Source organism: Fusarium solani (assembly GCF_023522795.1).
Source record: "Fusarium solani strain SB1 chromosome Unknown bctg00000017, whole genome shotgun sequence".
In the NCBI taxonomy this organism is placed as follows: domain Eukaryota; kingdom Fungi; phylum Ascomycota; class Sordariomycetes; order Hypocreales; family Nectriaceae; genus Fusarium; species Fusarium solani.
Genome location: NW_027072140.1, coordinates 628,621 through 649,928, shown reverse-complemented (window position 1 = coordinate 649,928; position 21,308 = coordinate 628,621). Strand labels below are relative to the sequence as shown.

General features: G+C 51.9%; 5 protein-coding genes across 5 annotated transcripts; 1 reads left to right on the top strand and 4 right to left on the bottom strand.

Moving 5' to 3' along the window:
* Positions 1 to 1,510: 1,510 nt before the first annotated feature.
* Positions 1,511 to 5,540, bottom strand: MRS44_018893 (uncharacterized protein; the record flags this gene model as incomplete). The annotated part of the gene is made up of 3 exons (XM_065615396.1): positions 1,511 to 2,290; positions 2,377 to 5,141; positions 5,300 to 5,540. The coding sequence occupies 3 exons, from the start codon at positions 5,538 to 5,540 to the stop codon at positions 1,511 to 1,513; spliced, it is 3,786 nt and encodes a 1,261-aa protein (XP_065471468.1).
* A 470-nt stretch (positions 5,541 to 6,010) lies between these two features.
* On the bottom strand, positions 6,011 to 6,664 carry MRS44_018892 (uncharacterized protein; the record flags this gene model as incomplete). The annotated part of the gene is made up of 1 exon (XM_065615395.1): positions 6,011 to 6,664. One exon carries the CDS (start codon positions 6,662 to 6,664, stop codon positions 6,011 to 6,013), a length of 654 nt encoding a protein of 217 aa, XP_065471467.1.
* A 328-nt stretch (positions 6,665 to 6,992) lies between these two features.
* MRS44_018891 (uncharacterized protein) lies at positions 6,993 to 11,350 on the bottom strand (the record flags this gene model as incomplete). Its single annotated transcript, XM_065615394.1, has 2 exons — positions 6,993 to 10,522; positions 10,588 to 11,350. 2 exons carry the CDS (start codon positions 11,348 to 11,350, stop codon positions 6,993 to 6,995), a joined length of 4,293 nt encoding a protein of 1,430 aa, XP_065471466.1.
* Positions 11,351 to 13,672: 2,322 nt separating this feature from the next.
* Positions 13,673 to 14,734, top strand: MRS44_018890 (uncharacterized protein; the record flags this gene model as incomplete). The annotated part of the gene is made up of 1 exon (XM_046274246.2): positions 13,673 to 14,734. The coding sequence occupies one exon, from the start codon at positions 13,673 to 13,675 to the stop codon at positions 14,732 to 14,734; it is 1,062 nt and encodes a 353-aa protein (XP_046126003.2).
* Positions 14,735 to 14,917: 183 nt separating this feature from the next.
* Positions 14,918 to 20,328, bottom strand: MRS44_018889 (uncharacterized protein; the record flags this gene model as incomplete). The annotated part of the gene is made up of 6 exons (XM_065615393.1): positions 14,918 to 15,577; positions 15,624 to 15,739; positions 15,804 to 16,130; positions 16,184 to 16,206; positions 16,257 to 16,436; positions 16,556 to 20,328. The coding sequence occupies 6 exons, from the start codon at positions 20,326 to 20,328 to the stop codon at positions 14,918 to 14,920; spliced, it is 5,079 nt and encodes a 1,692-aa protein (XP_065471465.1).
* Between the last annotated feature and the right edge of the window lie 980 nt (positions 20,329 to 21,308).

The window sequence follows — 21,308 nt, the reverse complement described above, 5'->3', positions numbered from 1 at the left end:
GATCCGGTGCTGCTTAGAGGAAGGTTTTAAAAAGCAAATACGGATGCCAAATGAGGCATGGCGTCTACTGCCATGCACTAACCCAAATACGGTGACCGCAAAAACCAAAAGCGGTTGAGTTTGACCACTAAAATCTGATTGGCTGCAGCATTTGAGTTGACGACGAGGTCAACAACTTGCAAGACGAATATAACCACAATGACGAATATGAACTTATCAATACATGAATAATATAAGTTTAAAGACCCTATTGTATGCTTTAATTCTATCATTAATAGTTTTATCGTAGGTTTGGGGTCTAGTTTGAGTCGGCAAATATATGATGGTCTTTACTACCCTCCACGAGCCCTTACAAACACCCGCTTCCCTCTTCACCCCTTTCCGCTCTTAACCCTTCACTTAAACGTAACCCTAACCCGACATTGGGTTAGGGTTAGGGTTAGACGTAGGGGTAGGGTTAGACTCAGGGTTAAGGTTAGGGTAACAGCTAAGTAGTCCTTCTCTCTCCTTGGTCCAGCCCTCTTAAACACCCGCTAGGCTCTTACCTTCCCCGATCAAACGAAAATTTAGCGTTTTGCTTTAGGGTTAGGGTTAGGGTTACGGGTAACAGAGGTACCTTCTCCCCCGATGATCCTGATGATGCTATTACGGTTGCGCCGTCTAAGGACGTGATTCCTAGAGGTACAGGGTAGCCGTGATATACCGCGTTAGGCAGTCATAACCTCGATAGATCGAGGTCATAGGTGACCTTTTGGTCAAGTGGCTAATTGGCCTTGCTACCCTGCAGCCACTGCCTAGCTGCCGCGTAACAGATGCCTCGTCACAAACCCTCTTCAGCACCCGCCACCCTCTCAACTTTCCAGGTCAACCGAAAATTTGACGTTTTGCTTTAGGGTTAGGGTTACGGGTGAAAACCCCCTCTGGTCTCTTTTCGCTAATACTTCCTAGGACAAATGGTGAGAACATGTATCACGCCCGAGTGAGAACGTCTTATAAGCCGAAGTAGTCAAGCCACTTGAACTCCTCACTTAAGAAATGTCAAGGCAATAGAATGATTGTTCTACACTGAGAAGTTCTGGCAATTTACAAGATGGCCTCGTAGTGACAACAATATAAGTGCAGCACGCTGTTGAAGATTTGTTTACTTGCAACCCTATCTCGGCTACCTGTCATTAATGATAGCCGAGCATCTATCCACCCATTCTTCCTTATTGCTCTTGAATACACTGCCAATAAAACTCCTCGGCTCCTTCATGAGAAATATTAGGTCGTTACGTAATTTGAAGAGCTCGTCTTTAGGCGTGAGACGTGACTCGCAGTTGCGTGGGCTATCCCGATTGCCCTTGACTTTAATCCAACCCAGTTCTCGAAGCATTCGATTGTTGACCCCTTTGTGCTCTACGGTTACAGATGGTCAGGTCATCAGCCATCCTATTTCGTCGACGTTGAACGGGACCGTGGACACGACTCACCGATTTTCTTCGTCATCTCAGACACCCGCAGCACTGAATCACGGTCTTTGTCCCACGGAAATGCCTCCGGCCGCAGGAACCAGAGCATTTCTCGTCACCATGTTGGCTGCTAGAAGAGCCGGGTCCCTTCTCCTAGTCGTCACGTTGAAGCCCTTTGTATTGGGCCGAACCTCGGGGGTTGCACTCGACGCTGTGATAGTTAACGTGAGCATGAGCATAAGATCACATAATGGATCCTCGAGGCATTCTGTCAGACAGCAGTACGCCACACAGTAGTGGGATAGTACGCCTTGATCTCCTTTCGCGAACAGCCGACGTATCTCGGTGAAGCCTCTTTCCACAATATCCGGGATCTGCTTGAACGGTAGCTTACAGCCTAGATCGATTCGTGGTCGGATCTTCGCTCGCTTGACGCCAACCGAATCGACCGACCTACGAGCCTCCGCCTCTAGCGCCCGCCTCTTGAGGCTGTCGGGCCGAGCCGCGAGGACAGTTGCGGATGCAGCTGCTCCGACGAGTTGTACTACCTGCTGATGCGTCAATCTCCGGCGATGAGAGCCAGGTACCCACTCGATACTCGCAGATACCATAGCAGCTGCGATACCCGAGACCCACTGGGCCCTCGTTGCAAAGGCGCCTCTGGTGTGTTGGATGGCAGCCCGGAGGATAGAAGGCCATGTCGAATGTATCGGTGCGATAGACTCGACTCCTGGGTGACCCTTCCTGCCGCCCTCCATCAGAGCAACGAACATCTCTTCTGCAAAGTCGCGTCTCGTCTTTAGCACCATCCTTGATTCATCTGTCGAACGGTCATCGAACTTGAGTACTTGCGCTGACAGTTTTTCGAAATTTCTGTGACGATGTCAGGAACGCTGGGGAAGCTGAAGAGACTCCTGGCACGTACGATGTTTTGAATGGACTGTCTTTGCGCCTCCCAGGCCTCTAACGCAATCATCGCCCGAGCACTCTCCTCGTTACCCGTGTCGGCATCACCATGTGATCCAACGCCGTCCCTACCGCCACTACGGATACCACGGTTCAAGCCACGACGAACTTGGCGCGCGATAAAAGCGACCGTCTCTGGTACCCATAGATCTCGGAACACCTCGTGGAGAAATGTCGTCATCCTGTCCATCCCGTCTATCGATCGACCCCCAAGTTCAGCGAACCACAATTGACTGTGTCGGTTGGATGCCACCGTTCTATCGTAGTGATACTCTAGCGAGGCAACGTGCATCAGAACGGGCCGTCCGTTGCTCAACTGTGGCCATCCCACAAGGTTGACGAGTCCTCGCCCTTCTCGGATGTCCAGCATTCGCGGCGATATGAATGGCCATCCGCATGTTCTTAGACTATCAATCGTACCGAGAAGCCTCATAACTTTGGCAGGGAGCACCCTCGGGTCCCCGGTGAAGCAAAAGTTGCCCAGTCGATCGAGCGCAGCGACACCCTCGGAGAGAGCCATGCCCAGTCCTTTCGACCCAGCCTCGCGGAAGCGGCGGTCCATTTCTGCTATGGCTGCCTCCATAACCTTGGCGAAAGCCACCATGACTCCTGGGAAGATATCAGGAGAGAAACGCCGGAGGATACCTGCATAGAGCTGTTTCTCCTTGAGGAAGAGTCGCATGAGCTGGAAGATGGGTTGTAGTACGCTACTGAAGTTTCGACGACGGCGCACGAGTCGTGGAGCATCGATGGAAATAACCTGCTCGAATCGGAACGCAAACTCATTCGCCTGCATGGCTGCCTCGACCCTTTGTCTCTCCCGCGCAAAAGGTGTCGATGCGCCAGGGTTGTCAGGTGTGAGTCGCCCCCGCACCTGGGCTAGTAGCCGCTGTTGCTTGTCCTTGAGCCGCGCCGTGCGCTGAGCCTCCGTCGAGGGAATGGTGAGAGCAGCTGTGGCGAGACCGTGGCTGGCTAGCAGGTCGTGAGGCCCATGACGGATAGACCGTTTCAGGTTGGAATAGCCCTGGAAGAAGCCGAACGAAAGCACGTCGGCACCCTGGTTCTGGTGGCTCATGTTCTCCTTCATGACAGTAAACAGGTCACTATCCAGGAAGGCAGGTGGACGATCCGATGTGAAATTGCCGTACGCTGGGTGGAAGCCGAGTGGGTAGAAGGTATAGTTGCTCCCGTAAAACTCCCCAGCCACCCGGTTACGGTCGGCAAGTAAACATACAGGAGGACCTGGTCTTCCTTCTGCATCGGGATACTTGTTTGCTGCAGTACAATGAACGTCAACAGCCAGGGCATAGGAGACGTGGCTGATGTTGTCGAGGTTATACTTCGCCTCAAGGGCCTCACGCAACCGCATCAGGCCAGGACTATACAACGCATCATGTTCTCTCTGGTCCTCCGTTGCTGGTACCGATGCTGATGATGGAGGTAGACTGGGTGGCGAGACGTCTGGTGCTTGCCTTGGACGGACGTCGCCACTACCGTCAGTATCTGGGCTCAACGGCTGCTGCTGGGAGTTGTCTTGCCCATCGTATTGATGCTCCTGATCTTGTAGCTGAGTCCCGTTATGTTGGCCCACATCAGTGTTCTCGGATTCGTTCATCCATTCAATGAACCTCCGCTCCCGCTCTTCATCACCATCACCATTGTTGTCGTCATCACCATTGTGCCTGTTCGCGTCGGCTTCGCCGTCAACAATATCTCGATAATCCGCATCGATTCGCCCTGGACTGAGGCTAGGTGGTATTTGAGAAGCAACATCGTCTGCCCTCTCCGACACGAACAGGCTATCGTTATCTTCCACTTCGACGGTTGGTTGATCGTATAGCTCGTCGAGCTCATCCTCTCGTTCCTCTCCTCTAATTCGCTCCCATCCTTGCTGTGTCGCCGGCAAACTATTGTTTTCTCCATCATCATCACCGTCGTCGGACTCGTCGGACTCGTCGTCTAGACCGTCGAGATAGGCTGGCCTGATGACTGTCTCTTCTTCGAGGTTCGCTATGCCTTCGTTGACTTCTATGTTGATGTTGGCGCCATAGTCGTACGCGTGGAAGGCGGGCTGATGATCGGTCCAGAAAGGGTCGTCTTCTACGGAGAACCTTTCGAGGAACTCCGTCCAGCCATCCATGAATAGTGTCTGGAATATGACCCACTTGTCAAAGGCAATCATCTGCGTCTCCTTGCCTCCGAGGGCCCACCTCGGCTCAACACCTTCACCAAGGAGCTCACCTTGAAGGAAGATGTCCTTGATGTACGATGCGAGTAACAGAGCACGGCCCTGTACGAGGGCAGTCCTCGTATGTGTTGTATCGTGTCGTCGGCGGGGGTTATTGGTCCCAGCAGCTCTCTGGCTCGGATGCATGACGATGAACCAAGCTTCTCGAGTGGCGCCGGTGGCAATGCGGAAGGTACGGCCGCTCAGGTCGAAATCGATGCCCTGCACATGCTTTGCGACATATGGGGCACTCCAGTGGCGAAAGGATATTGTGATATTGTCAAAGAAGTGGCTAGACCGGCAGATCGGCCGACGCGGTAGACCGACGATGCTGACGAAATCGAGCCGAAATACGGGGTAATAATCGTCGTCCTCGCTCGCCGCCTTTGAGCCTGTCTTCTTGCTCCCATAGTCCAATACAACTCGGCGCTGGAGGAGGTCAAGAGCACGTGTCCCGTCGAAGGCTTCGTCGTTCGTCTCGTCGATGAGCTCGTCAGCTAACACGACATGTCAGTCAGGACACCTCAGACAATTTGAAAAAACTAGCAGCGCGTTCTGGCTCAAGTTCTAGGTGGAGAAGAGCGTAGGAAGGGAAGGGAAAGGACTGAAACAAGTCACTGCTTCTACACGCTCTTCGAACAATGCAGTGCCATACCATACATCCAGGAATCGCCGGCGCGGCGGTCTACCCTCCAGCCTCTTTGAAACTGGTCTGTAGCGTCTTCTGTGCTGACTGCACTCCCTTGGATGCTCGCGGGCTCCTCGAGATAATGTTCATCGGCCGAGAACGGAGATATAAGCTCTCGCGCCTCTTCTTGGTCCTCGCCGTCATCAATGTCAGAACCGTCAGAGCGGACATCGAATTCGATCTCTTCTGGAAGCCCCAAGCACGACATGGTAGGCTTCTCAGCGTCCGTCACAACGGTTATGTTGACCAACGAGAGGTGACCCTGATGCTCATAGGATGCTGACTGGTGATGAAAAAGGATATGAATTAACATGAAGGGTAGGGGGAAAATGACAATACTGAGGAATACACACTACTTGTTTCTGTCAGGAATATTCCATCATCGTCACCTGCGAAACTACTCGCTGATTTATAGGATTCGGCTACTGTGCAAACTGGTGCGGCTAGACGCGAGACGCGTCGCTCTGCCTCGTGCTGTCGTAGTCGCAACTGAAGCTCTTTACCAAAGGGACCGCGTCTTCAGTAAGGTTCGAACCTGGCAAGGGGAGCAGCTACCGTACCTACCATCAGCTCATCAGCTTTACCCCGAACACATCCATAAACAACCCGGGCCGGCATACCCAGGGTTAGGTGTCCGAGCGCGCGTGTGGCTGATGTCAAAACCTGAAATATACAGCGCTATCGTCGACGACCCATCATCTCACTGCGGTCGGGGCGGAAAGAATGAGATGATGACAATAATAGGGAAGCAGCACTGTGAGCCTCTTCCGGCAGGAAGAGGCTGTCCTCCTCGGCGTTAGGGTGAGGATACTGATCATCACCATCCTCCTCCTCCTCCTCCTCTTCCTCGCCCTGCTGCTCCCGTCCTTGTTGTAGTATTTCCCAACCGTCATCATCATCGTCCATCTCGCTGTGGAGATGCGTTGGTCTGATGAGGGTCTCCTGCTCGAGATTTGCTATCTCCTCATTGACCTCAATCTTGATGTTTGCCCCATAGTCATACGCATGGAAAGCGGGTTGGTGGTCGAGCCAGAAAGTATCGCCGCCGCGGACGGAAAGGCCCTCGATAAATTCCTCCCAACCTTCCATGAAACGAGTCTGAAATGTGACCCATTTGTCGAAAGCGATCATCTGAGCCTCCGCCCCCCCGAGGACCCATCTCGGCTCGACCCCTTCGCCAAGAAGCTCGCCACGGAGAAATATATCTTTGATGTAGGACGCAAGCACTAGGGCACGACCGTGCATGAGAGCAGTCCTTGTGTATGTCGTATCGTGCCGTCGATGATGAGGATTATTACCATTGCTGGAAGAAGCTCTCTGGATCGGGTGCATGACAATGAACCAAGCCTCTCGGGTGGCACCGGTGGCGATGCGAAAGGTACGGCCGCTTAGGTCGAAATGAATCCCTTGCACATGCTTCGCACTATATGGCGCGTTCCAGTGCCGGAGGGAGATGGTGATATTGTCGAAGAAATGACTGGTCCGACAGATCGGTCGACGTGGCCGGCCGACGATGCTGACAAAATCGAGTCGAAAGACGGGGTAGTATCCATCTTTCTTCGCTCGCCGGCTTCGATCCTGTCTTCTTACTCCCGTAATCGATGACAACTCGACGCTGTAGGAGATCAAGAGCACGTGCCCTAGACGATATGTGAAGGTCTCAATCGGCCTCTTCAGAGGATTCATCGTCGCAATGGCCATCCTCGTCGAGTGCTATGAAGCAACCATTCTCTTCGCCTTCATCTGTGTTGTAGGCGCACTCATCACTTTGAACAACCCTTTGTGGAGGCTCTGTCTGTGATAGAAAACATCGCAGAAGTGGATCGTCTTGATCTCTTTCAGCCGTGGCTGTAGCTTTGGCATTCAGATGACTGCGAAGAGCGAATTGGCCCTCGTTGTTGTCAAGAACCTTGTCCATCCATTGGATCTGTTCCTGAGTACGTTCACAAAGATCGGGGACGGATTCAACGACATTAAGCAACCACATCATGTTATGTCGGGTAGGCAGCAGTATTGTCGGTCGAAAGTGCTTGGTCCCTTCGTACTCCTTCAAGACGATGCCGGCTGAAATGGGCAGAAGCAAGAAGTCCTCTCTTCCTCGTTCCCGGTCCTCCCAATGTGGCAGGTGCCAAGGGAGCAGATAGGGTCGTTCATGTTCTGCACACCATCGTGGGCCGACAAGTCTCGAGAAGTGCTCAAGGACAGACAAGCAGATCAAACTCCGCCGTGCTAGTCCGGTATTACACAAGCGATCCGTCTCGAACATGCATTTCCACCATAATCTACAAAGCACCCTTTCCAAGGAGTGGAAATATTCCACTGTCATATCCTCGGACTTCGTGTCTGGCGCGATGTCTGGGTGTCGGGTCTCATGGTCACGGACCCATTGCCATGGAATACGGACGTTATCTTCTGGTGGAGAGAAGTATGGCGCCCAAAATTGGATCTTGAAGAATGTTGGTTTTCCCTGGTACCAAGACTTGTCGTGTTGATAGGTGCCGACCTCGTTTCTCTGACTACTGTTGAGAGCAACCATGATAAAATCTCCAATTACATGACGAAACCGGCGATCGAACGGCCCTGCATATTGCTGAACTGTCTCCCAAGACTCTTTGAACGCCCGGTAGAGTCTGAGGAAGTAAAGATGATTCCACGACGGTGGGCTGGGTCGGTGGAAAAGATGACGGAACACGAAAGACGACCAGCCATCATGAGGTGGTACGTACTTTCGTGTAGTCATCCAGTAGGGTAACTCTTGGGGTAGCTTATCTGGGTCGGTATCTGAGTAGAGTTGAGCATAGAGAGCCCATGCCTCAGCATAAACTTCCCATATTGTCTGAGCGGTCACAATCTGACCGTCTTCAGCCGCTGATTCCTCCATACCTTCTTGCAACCGTATAAGGGGGGGCACTTTGTCTTGACCGATTCTTAAACGATCTCGTTCCCAGTATGATTGCAACTTCAAGAGAATATGTTGATGATACGCTCTTGCAATTTCTTCAACTGCGAGAGAGAACGCCCGTTCCACGAGTTCCTCTGCCTCCTGGTTCTGATCACTTTCGAATGCTACCCGAGCTTCCTTCAGCCATTGCTGAAAAAACATATCAACCGTGATTTTAGACACAGTCAGGGTTTGAACATTAACCTGCGAGGCGAGTCGGGGATGCAAAGGGTTGCGCGGAATGTACAAGCCAACGAGTACATCGAGTGCGAGATGGCCACGCTGCCAGTCCATCTTGGCGGAAGGGATCCATAGCATCCCAGAAGTCATTATAGTATCTTCTAGTCCCAGACCCTGCCGTTCAAGTAGCTCCTCACGACGCCGAGAGGGTCTGTTGAGAACCGTCCAGCGCGAAAGCCAGATCCACTGGTCGTAATGCAGCATTTTCTCACCAATGAAGCTGTGGACCAAGAGTCGACAAAGCATCTGAGCCGTGTAAAAGCCGAGGATACTCTGGACGTAACGCTCTGCTACGTTGGACTGTGCTGGTTGCTCAGTGAAGCCGGTGCCGGCTCGGAAAAATAAGTGGTCCAGCGGAAGAACAAAGCGAGCGGCCTGCGTAAATAGAATTGCGTTTATTTCTTTGGTAGGAATCGTCCAGAAGGGCGAATGATGAAGACCGAGTTCCTCTACAAGAGGAGCCGTCCGATTGAGTGGCCCGGTGTGGCTTTCACGAGTAGCCTGGAAATAGCCGTTGGCCCACATCATCAGTATGATGTCGAAGCGCAAGGTGACCTCTTTTCGAACCCCATAATTTGACAGCATCTTTGGATCTGATACAGACCTCAGGTGTCGCTTATTCGCATTCCAGGCCTTCAGAATTGCGGCACGGGACAGCTGCGTTCTGGTGCCCCGTTCGCGACTCTGACTAGAAGAAGAGAGATCGTCGATCATCTCGTCATCGAACGCTAGTAAAGGGAGGTATCCAGACCCGAAAAGACGATAGTTGCTGTACATGACCGAGAAGAGTTCTTTGTTGCAGTTATATGCCTTGGCACGGATAACGGCAGGCTCACGACTCCTGGGGCAGCCTGGGGTGACGGCTCCCGTCGCCTTGATTCGAGAGTGGTACGTTCCGATATCTCGAAGGAGAAACGAGCGGAAGTGACTTGCCGCAAGAGGCGTTGCAGGGGCAATTGCAGAAAGTCTCTGATGTAGGTGTTGATGGCAATCACTTTTCCATAGCAGTGTAAAAGGCTCAACCCTATTGTCGCTGCCGCGTTTTTGGTCAGGGACATAGTCACGCGTCCCGATATCGAGCCAGCAAGAGTGCAGGTCCATCTGCTCAGGGTCCATGCCGCTAAGTATAGTATCGTGGACAAGCGTCATGGTTTCGTGAAGGGTTGGTGTTGCAAAGATGTTCTTGAGATCATGGGACTGGAAGAGCAACCGTGGATTCTTGAAGTATGTAACACTTTCTCCACTCTTGGTCCGGACAAGAAAAGAATCGGCCTTCTGAACGATGGAACTCCAAAACGGCGCGAGATCGTCGGTCGGCAGTGTGTATTGTAAGTGGCAAGCCCTACTATCATCTCCTGCTCTCCATCGACCCATCTCGGGCCGCTCCTGAAAGGAACGAGACTTTGCGTAGGCAATATCAAACGACCTAGGAAGTTCTTGGCGGAGAGGATCAGAGATGCTACTAAACGCCGCCGGGATGATTATACTGTCGTAGAGGTCCTTCTGGCGATCCAGAGACAATCCGTTGCGTGATGCAGACGCTTTGGAGGCCTCGGGGAAGAATAGATATACGTCAAAGCGAACCCCTGATGTGTTCACTGATCCAAACAGAATATGTCGGCTAGTAGCAAGATCGAGGCCGTGCGGCCGGATTACCTGATCCGTGGACAGATTGCGTTTAAACGGCGGCATAAAAGACAAGCGGAAAATGCCGGGTTTGCGGATAGCCTGCAGGCTCTTGGGCCCAAACCAAATACTATCGACGTCCCACCGCCGTTCGACATGGGCTGGACCACGCTCCAGAGTAGCTTCGGTTTTGTGGAAAGATAAAGGCTCAGCAGGTTCATCGGAAAGAAATTCCTTCCATTGGTGAAGGTATTTGGTGGCTTCATGGGCAAAGCGCTCGTCAAAGACAGTCGTGAGCGGTGGTAATGAATTTTGGAGGAACCGCGCCCTTTCTTGAAGGCTATGAGACCGTGCATGATCGTGAGTCTCATGTGAACCTGAACCTGAAAAAGCCTCCTATCAGATGATGGGATTAAACACACACGATGCGGTGGAGGGACAGACTTACAGTGACACTCGGCAGTAAACAATGTTTTAAAGATACGATCATATGTCGTGGTTTGCGACTCAAGGAAGTCGAGGCCGCTCCGTGTCTCCTGAGCCTGAAGAGCCTCAATAAAGCTATCGAGGTATGGAAGATCCACCTGTATTCGGTCGGCGGCTGGGAATGTTGGGTCCTCCCTTATCGAGCGGTCGGGTGAAAGCGAACGGTAATGATCGTCTGCTATGGGGTAGTGATCATTAGTATCAAACGGAGCGAGAGCAAAGTCCGAGGTCAAGGTCGTCGAAGAGGCCGAAGAGCTCGAATTAATTCGTCTCCAGTCGCTTGTTGCCTGTTGTGCGTCGTCACCTTGATGGAAACGAACAGGCAAGGTCGGATCGTTCTGTGGAGAACATGGATTATCCTGGGCAGAACACTGGTTTTCTGAATCAATCCAGTTTGAAAAAAGGGCATTATCCTGGGGTTGGGCAGTCTGTAGAATCCTTGACGAATGTTGACGGGCTCGATAGGCTCGGACGCGGAGTCGTGTGAGGTCACGTTCCGACAAGGCTGGGTCTCTTCGTGGACGACCTACTGTTGCTTGCACCTCTTCGTCTGCATTCGAAAGACCCGACACGGCGGTAGCTGCCGTCTCGGATGACCCTTGCATCAACGGTTCTCCCGCGCTTGTTGAATCAGCGACGGCTTCAAACGCACCGCTCGTTCGTCTTATATCTCTCTCGGAGAACGCGTCACTGGAGGGCCCAATGACGCAGCTGTGGGGGGACATAATCGTGGAGGAGTATAGTTGCTGACAGAGGAATCTCGAAAAGTAGAGGTCTCTGGTAGGAGGTGCTGAATACTGGCCGACGAGGTGGCAGGATGGCCCCGATGGGAGTGCCCGTGTGGACGATCTAACAAGATGCGGGACCGTGAGTTTGATAGCAGGAAGAGGTATCTTGGATTGGTAAGTCCAACTCACGACTGGTAACCTCGTCCTCCACGTCATGGACCTGGCTCACTAGCCGGATGGTTTCATGGCTGTCAACTTCCCGGAGTTGTCGCGCTTGACCCTGCCGACGCAACTGTTGACGCCGTTTTCTACCACGATCCCGTTCTTTCTGCTTCTTGGACTCGACCGAAACCGATGGAGGCGGCATGATCTCAGGGCGCGAAGGATCTCGAGAGGATACGGCAGAACAAATCGCACGCTTCCGGCGGTGTTTTGGTCATCTTCTCTTTTGATCTCCCTCTACGTGTCGGTGCGACGCGTATTCTACAATATGCCTGGTAAAGGGGCGAGCTTAATTTCGAGACTCAATACATAATTGGATGGGCTGACAGGGTTGAGAAACGATTACTGGCTTCGGAGGAACGGAAGCGCTTGTTGAGAGTTTGCGAGCTGATGGGGAAAAAGCAAATAAGAGCTCAACCCGGCACTTGCTATCTCAGCGCCGCCAGGTAAAATACGGCGATCTAGGGTAGGTGCAAAGAACAATCGCGACAAGCGATCGCGGTGGAAAAGTAAACCCGGCGACGAAGGATACATGATAACCTCTTAATGAACCAAGCGGCCCCTCAAAATCATATGTATTTCATCTTGAATTCATGCTATGTAGGGTGATAAAGTCTAGGTTGTGCGCAATACAATGATGTCTGCTACTATCCGGTCGTTTAGTCTCGACCGTGCTTGCTTGACTACTCGCTCGGCCAGTTCTATGGGCAAAACGAAACTTACCCTTGTTTAAGACATCGTTGTGGAGCCTACCAGGATACCGTCCGGTCCAAGCCATGCTATCATTGGCTAAAGTCATCAGTATATCGAACTGCCCCTGTTCATACTCAGTTCAGCTAGCTGTTTCAGGAAATCACTGTGGAGCAAACGAGGATACCGTCCGGTCCAAGCCCTCCTTTCATTGGTTGGTGGTCTAGGCCAAGCGATCAGGGTGTAACGATATTTCGTAAGCAGCCTCTGAGCTCAGACCATGCTTTCGTCTCGACACCGAGTTAGATGCTTTCTTTTGCGTGTCTGTTAGCCAACGATAAAATAAAAAATGACTCTATAGAAATTGATCAATCAATTGCTTTCTTCTCTATCGTTTTATACACATATCGCTAGATGCATCGTTGTGGTTGAATTTTGACAAAATAAAATGCCTCTGTCGACTACTCGCGCGAATTCCATCGAGTCCCCCAGGACTCAAGCCTGGGGGGAGCCCGATTCGCATGTCCTATATGGTAGCTTGCCTTGCCTATAAACCACGGCGATGACTACGCGTGTTGTGATGGACTCTGTGTTGATGCGTGACAGCGTGATGGCTATGACCCCAAGTGAACCAAGTGATTGCTTTGCGGTCAGATAAGTGTAGATATTGCCCATGTGAGTGCGATATGGATTATGCCGGCGGGAAGGTCTTGTTGTCCAATTGTGCGATATGTGTAGGGTAGTTTGGTATGAACAATGCCATTGTCTCAAAGACCATGTCTGGGACAAAGGATTATTCAATGAGATGTGCCGTGAATGCAAAATAGGCACCAGGCTCGGCGAGAACATACCAGCCATACTGGCCGAGGTATACCAGAACCAGCCAGCCCAGACGCAACGACGAGAGGACTAGGGGCACGAAGTCTATGGCCGGATTCTACTCGGAGATAAGGACAGCGATGAGACCATCAAGGCCAAGCCCTAGAATGATCACTTGTTCAGTTGGAATGTTCGCCTGTTCGGCCCTAGAATATTTACTTATTCCGCACCAGAACATTCACCGGTTCAGCCCTGGAACGTTCACCTATTCGGCCCTGGAACGTTCACCTGTTTGGCCCTGGAACGTTCACCTGTTCGGCCCTGGAACGTTCACCTATTCGGCCCTGGAACGTTCACCTGTTCGGCCCTGGAACGTTCACCTCTTCCGCCTCAGCACATTTACCTCATTTAACTACCATCCATATTCACTCCCTTTTCTAACTATAAAGATCTATCACTGCCTCCCCTCTCTTCCTTTTCCTTCCTATTATATCTCATCACAACTTTAAACCACTACTGTCCACTACGACGACCTCAACCAATAAAGCTCTATACTAACCTTAGCCTTTTTGGACTATTTCGATAATAATGTCCGCCGCTATCGAACCAACTAGCCTTCGTGGAGAGGTTGCTCGCCGCATTATGCGCATATACCCTGATAGAAGCTGGGGTGCTCCAGAAGGATGCCACACGGCGATCTTCCAGATTAGTATGTTTGGAGGGTCTTTTATGTATGCCAAGAAGCACTTTACGCCTCAGTATGGTCCCCCCCATACTACAAGGCTTATACCCATTGACCCGCAAACGCCTGAATGGGATAGGCTACATGACGACATTCCCCAAGCCGACTTTTATTATGACCGGCCTTCCTTCACGTTTCCCGGGACCACGGCATCAGGCTCCTGGGGCCCACCGACCGCATACCCTCCCGATGAGAGAGACAAGGCTGCTCTTATGTCGGCCTTTTATAGGATTCTCGAACACAACGACGATGGACGCCATATTCTCATCCATGGCGATGATACTGTTAGCTTTTTCGCAGGAGAAAGAGCAATCTCTACTAACCCAGATCAGCCCACTGAGTTCAACGCTTCACTCGGCACCTGGGGACTGCTCTCGCGGGCAACTCGGTTTATCTCTTGCCTCCTGAAGCACCAAGGTCCAGCGGCGCGAGGGTCCTCATCTTGCGAATTCCTAATTCAGCATATCCTCTATGACGGGATAATCTACCTGATCAACCCTACAGACCCGCCTTCCCCCGGATTAGCCCTTGGCGCACCAGAGCCTGAGGACAACTGGTCAGAGCCCGAGAAGGAGGCTATACGTCGCTGGCAGAGGTTTGTGAGCGGTACGAGAGCGGTCCTGAGTGCGCAGCCTGATGGATTCTTATGGAGGGTCATTCGCACTGGCAACGCGGCAGAGAATAGGAGGGAAAGAAGGCAGTTGGAGGTCCCAAGACTGGCTCTTGCTATGCATAACTTTATGCAATACTCGTGGAGGTACTCACTTGACATTAGTCAATTCTCAGATGCGAGTAGGTTCCTAGAGGCCTATGACAATACCCTGAGTATCGACATCGGGGAGGCTGCTATTAACCAGGTGGATAGCTATTGGAGCTTTGCCGACGAGGATATCATGGACTACCCCTAACTTTTACGCAGAGTTATCTCTATCCGAGGAGTTATCAGATGATATTACTACCCTCTAACCAAGGGATAAACCCGGGTTTAACTCTCGGAAGCATCTCGCCAGTATCAATGAGTTTTTTTTTATAATCCTATTAATATTATTTTTGCCTACCCTATTTACCTAGATTTAATTCTTTCTCTTCTTTTAATATGCCATTGCCTCGATAATCTTTACATAAACACGGCATAGCCGGATTGAGTCAAACCGAGCCCACTTGATCCTCTCCCCTAGCCAAGCCCAAAGCTGGAGATGGTTATCTCTTGCACTACCCGCTGTGGGGACTTGGCCAAGATACCCTTCCTCCTGAATGATCTGACGCATACGGCGATATTCCTGGCCAAACGCACACGCAAAGGTGGTGAGGACAAGGCCCGGATATTGGCAGTGGATGTCTGTCCTCTGCTGCCAGTTGCCATCTAGGTCTTCTTCCCAGCGGCGGCAGAGCTCCTGTGGCAGCATGCATTGGAAGCAGGCTCCAAAGTCCTCGATCCTCTTTCTCTGCTGCAGGAAGTTCTTTAACGACAGGGCCTGCTGGTGACTCCGCTGCAGCTCCCTCCTGCCGCAGTTGGGCACGACCTTGCACTCCTCAGGGTCATGATCAGATGGCCTGGCGTCAAGGAGCCGACAGTAGATGCACCCTAAGAGCTGCTGCCTTTGGAGATGCTGCTTGAAACTGCTGAACTCTGCCTTCTGCTCCCTGGCCCAGGCGGCGATGCCATCACGGGTGGACTGCGTTGCCACCTGCCGCAGCCGGAGATCTCTATCCTGCTCATCCTCCCCGTCGAACTGGCCCTCGGGCTGGACCTGGGGCGGGTGGGCAAGGCAGTAGTCGCATCTCTCTTCTGCATACTCGCAGGAGGTTCGACCATGCCGTCCGTCGAGCGCCATGTCGAGCGCGATCCGGCGGCACTGGCTCCCGGAGAGGAAGGCCCGGCCGGCTGGGTCGATGAGCTGGTCGAGCCTCGTCTGATCAGCAGGTAGCCCCGGTGAATAGTAAGACCCTTGACGGCCCGGGTCGGGTTCGACGCACCGTGCTGGACGAGCTGCTCCAATGCCGGTCCTTGTAGCTGTAGACCCTTGTGGCGGCGGACGAGACCGCTGCGGGCCCGATGGTTGATGTCTGGGTGACGGTCCCTTAAGTGACCCTCGAGGTTGCGGACCGCATAGACATGAAAGGCGCAGATCAATGACTGGTATTCGCCGTTATATAGAGGCCACCCCCCTTCTCCCGGTTTGGTAGCGGCTTTGGCATGGCTGTGACTGGCGGACTCTCTTGTATCTTCCTGCTGCCCTGGCCCGTTGCTGCCGGGCGAGTCTGTGGGACGCGCTTCGGTCATATGGCTGGCTGTGATCTGGACTGTGTCAAGTCCTTCCCTTGTTCTCTAGTTCCTCCTCCTAGGATGCACGTACTGTCTTTGTTTCCCTCTTTCCCTCTTTCACTGATAGTCTCTCAAACTACCGCTGGCCTCTCGGTTAGGCTGACTTTTCCGTCCCCCTCTCGTCTTGTTCCCGCAAGGCGCCGATGATGCTTTCCATGGCCCGTTGCTGCTGAGGTGTCGGTTCGATGACGTCCCGCGGCAACACTTGGCCTTCACTCTCCCTCGCAAAGTGGCCGTCCTCGCGGAATCCGACCCGATAATAGTACACGAGCTGCTCCATCCTCCTGAAGTATATCGTTAGCGTTGACTATTTACTCTTGCACCAGTACATACCTATCATAGTATCACATATCACTCGACTCTTTCTAGTCGGTGATTGAACTCTTTTAGCAGGTAATCATACGCTCTTGGCCAACGTTTTTCTTTTCGTTGATGTTGGGTGATGAGCTCTCGCATTCGGACTTCAATACTCCGCACTGCCTTTGCTTGCTCTTGTCGTCTCACTCCAAGGCTTTCCTCATCTGAGGTAGCCTCAGAGTCATCAGCGCTTTCCGAATCTGAATTTGAATCAATGTCTGGTTGGTGGCCAGCACGATTTCGACGGTGCCGACGCAGATTTCGCCGGTGGTGCTGGAGAAGTTCGTATTGTTCTAGTGCTTTCCTAAGAAAGACGGCGCACTCGCCGGGCGAATCACTTTCTTCAAACGTCTTAGAAACATACATTCGCCTTTTCGGGCACCATTTCTCGGAATGTATTGGATGATCAGACGAAGAAATATTGAATTCCGTTACAGTTGTTCTCGGCGTCGTAGTGTCCCGAGGTGGAGCAGCCAGCGTTTGTTCCCGAAGGCTGACTAGCTTGGCAAACAACTCATCCTCCGAGATGCGAAGTAACTGCTGCTCTGGTTGCACAACGTATGGCATATGGCTATCGGTAAAGTAGCCTGGTGCTAATTGCCAACCGTTGCTCGGATGATGTTTGATGTTGGAGGTTGGCAATGGTTGTGCAAGAGAGCCGAGCCGCTGCAACCGTGCATAGTAGGAGTTTAGTCCACGGTGAAAGCTGGGCCACCATACGAACTCCTTGGTTTGCTTGTCTTTGCGCATGAATCCTTGGCTCTGTGGGTATGGCAGCAGCCAATGGCTTCTGAGGAATGACTTTTTCAGCTCTTGCCGCCACTTCCGAGCACCGTCTTTCCCTCGAGCGGTCTTGACGGCATGAAAACTTTGTTGAAACAACATACGGTATGGCTTATCGTTCCATCCTTTCCGTTCAAACTGGCCATCCTTCCATTCCCAGAGCCATGCAAATAGAACATCGATATTCTTCACCGCCAATCGATGTCCATATGCAAGCTGGGGCGGACGGTGACGCTCAGCCAGAGCATCACGCACACTATCGTAGCAAAGAGGGACCTCGCCCGCTAGGGCTGCCTCCATGTGATCAGGATGTAGTACGGACTTGATATAGGCAAAGACGTCTTTTCGAAAAGCACATAGGCAGAGCTGACGGAGGTACTTTTCTAGGAGTTGTAGACAGTCGGGAACTGAGCTGAACTCGATCATCCATTGCCGAGCTTTGTCCACCCGAATGAAGTCAATACGTACATCTCGAATTTGGCGGTATCGAGCATGGTAGGCGGCCTGCATGGACGGGTTGTTAAACATCATATAGGCCGCATGGGGTTGCTTGAAGGTGAGCGTAGTCCAGTCGACCTTGTCGAGAAACCAGGCATAGCCATACGTGTCCATGGTATACCGAAATCCGAGACCTTCGACTCGTCGAAGTCCATCAGGCTGGTTTGAATCGGGCTGAAGTCGAACGTCTTGCCAACAGCCGCCAGATTTCTGTATTAGGCCTCCGGAGTACGAGAACTGGAGGCATCGGAGAAACATAAGCATGATTCGGGTATGTTCCCATGTTACGAAGTGAGGATCCTGAAAGCTGTATACCATTTCAAATCCAACACAGAACTTATTGATATTCCATCGCAACCAGCGTAGTACGGTTTCCGTTGAGAAGTTGTAGTATGGGGAGTTCTCGTTGGCTGGTACAACGAAACATTCATCATGTAGTTGCTGAGAACGGAACTCCGCGTCGATGGCATCGAATAGATCCTTAGAGACACGATGCTCTTCCCGAACGCCGAATGACTTTCGTGTTGACCCTGCCAAGGCAAAATGGCAACGAAGCTTGGTATACAGGTATGCCTTCATCAATGCGGCTGGCTGGTGGCTGAGGGCACCCCCAACCAGTTCCCAAGTTCGTCGTAGCTTCTTATCCAAGGCGAGTGTCTCGATTGCGGTGTTGGTGAATGGATAGATATTTCCTGCTGCAAAGATCTCCTTGACACTGGGGTAGAACTGAGTGTAGAGAAGTCCGGCTGCGCGCCATGAGGATCGCTGACCCGTCTCGACAGTCAGGCTTCCGGTATCATGGAGCATGCTGAAGGGATAGAAAACCTGCTTCTGAGTCTCCTTGGCAGTAGAGACATTTTGTATCAAATGTGCATACGATTGGAGACAGCACCGTTTATACAAGAGTGTCCCGGCCGGCATGCAGACGGAGCCATCAGCATCAGCATTACCCGTCCGTCCATTGACAGAGGATGCAACCTGAGATGCCTGCTGAGGACAGGTCTCCTTCCCAATATCGAAGTAGAAGTCTGCCGTGATGTACCTGTCGTCAATCGCATTGGCCCAGTAACTCTGGAAGCGTGCCATCATTTGCGCCCAGGTGATGTCCTTCGTTAGGACCTTCAAGTTCTTGGCTTGGAAGAGGATAGTGACGTTGCGGAAGTGCTGAAATCCAGGTTGTTCAACCATATCCAGGATGGAGGCCCAAATGGCTTCCAAAGACTCGGGAGGGAGGTAATACATAAGCTGTTGCTCCCGAGCAACTGGATGCACTCGCTGGGCGAGTGTCTCAACGCCGCGAGCGGTGGCATTACATTTACTGTGGTCATAGCTCGAGGGGTAGTGTTGGACATGTGAACTGCTGTAATGCTGATAAATAACAGGTAGCAACACGCCGTCCATCCATGTGCGAAAGTCTTCATCCCGAAGGCGACTATACTGCTGCTCTTCGTGGTATAAGTGCGGGAACAGCAAGTACAGCGAGACATCTTCGAATCCGACGAGGCGGCCAAAAGTGTAATGTGGGATTTGATGCACAGGACGGTTGACTTGACGCTGGTTCCCAGCCGTATCGAAGTAGTGAACCTGTCTCTGACGGAGATGGAGATCTGACTGCAGATCTGAAACGGGCATCTGGGTAGGAAACCATCGAATCCCTTGCTTGGCGACGGCAAGGTTACTAGGAAACCCCGTGATGCTATCCACGTCAAAGCCGATCCCGGCAACGTGTGTGACCCGTTCATCCTGATTTAAGCAAATATGAGGCGCCTGGTTCTCGGACCCAAGACCGCAATAGATCTGCCGCCGACCTGGAGTGCTTATCTTTCCAGAAAGATCATCTTCTCGAGAGGCGATGCGGGTAGATCTGAGGACCTCGGGACAGAGGTCTGCAGTGGATTCCAGGTAAGCGGCAAGACTAATATGTTCCCTTGGATCTTGATCGTGCTGGACCTTGGCTGAACGGTGACAGTCTACACAACATCCTCGAAATCTGATCAACTGGTCCGCTAGCTGACGTCCGAGACGTTTCACTTGGTCGTTGTAGACTGTATCAGTGGGTGATGAGGTTTCTGCAGCGCCGGCTGTAGCTATCGAAGCGGCGTCCTCCGTATCAGCTCCCAAGAGTGGCAACGGTGGCAACGGTGCTTCCAAAGAAGCTTCGCCATCCTCCAAGGAAGTCTCTTCTGGTATAACTGGTTGCAGGGGAGGGGTAGGCGGAGGAAGGAGATGCGAGATGTCTAGATTATTGAGCTCTAGAGCGTGGCTATGGACCTCCGATATCATGCTAACACTCTCGGGTCCATGACCGGACTGGATCGGGTTTCCGCCGTCGACTGGACAAGGAATTGGGGGCAAGGCGGAAGGAAGGCCTATGCTGTAGAAATTTGCATGCTGCCTGTCCCTTTTCGCAGAGGCTGCCTTCTGTCGCTTTGCTCGCCTCTGTTCATTGTTCGCATTAGCTTTGTCCTGGGGAGTAGCGTACTGGCATGGTCGTCCGCGCTTTTTGCGTCCGAGTTCTGCACCGGGTGGCTGATCCATGGTTGAACCTGGAATAGTTACTATAGAAGATCAGAGAACGTATTAGAAGATTAGTATTCATAGTGATAAAACAAACCCAAGTACTTAATGTGAGGAAGATATTTGGATAAAGATATCAGTGAACCCCCTGAGACCATTGATGTGGAGATTGTTTTACTAAATAGGCTTAGAGCGATTAGGAAGCGTACTAGTTCAGATACAGTTTAGTTTTGACCACGAAATCAAAAGTGGTTTAGTTTTGGCCACGAAATTCTAATTGGCCACCGGACGGCAGAGCGACGACGAGGTTGACAACTTAGAAGAGTGGTAATACCACAACGAGGGCAGAAGTGAAGGTGAAAATAGGTTTCCGATGTTGCAAGATATAATTAAGTAGATTTGAGGCACAGTGAATAGTTTTTGTCAACTTTCTGCTTCTGAAGTCCAGTCGGGTTTTCCCTAATGGCGGCGCTGTAACTCCTATCCTTTAAGTCGGTGCCGCACTTAAGCTAAAACCGTTGCTACCCCGATATTAGCTGATCCCATATTAGCACTTCGCCTTCATTCATAAGCTTCACAGAAAAAGATACTACTCCATCCCCTACAGTCACATCTCACTTCTGACATTTGATGTACACTTTCGATGACGTCTCTGCCGCTAAATCGACCTTGCTCATGATCCAAACCCCGCATTCTTTATCTATTTGAAACCTGAAGCTTTCCCGGACCGTCGTCGGGGCTCTGATCTGCCGAACCCCGCACCCCAGATACTGCGGCCCGCGAGAACTACCGGTACCACTGCGTCTACCTATATCCATATAGAGACCAAGCCATCGTCGCCTCTCTCACTTCCTATTCTGCTATTCCCTTCCGCGGTATCTACCGTCCTATTACCTCTAACGTTCGTCTTAGGTGTTCTTAGCTCGTTTCCGACAGCCACTGCTCCAGTGTATTATGTCTCCTCCCGCTCCCTTCCCCAATAGACCCTCGAACCCGCCCAA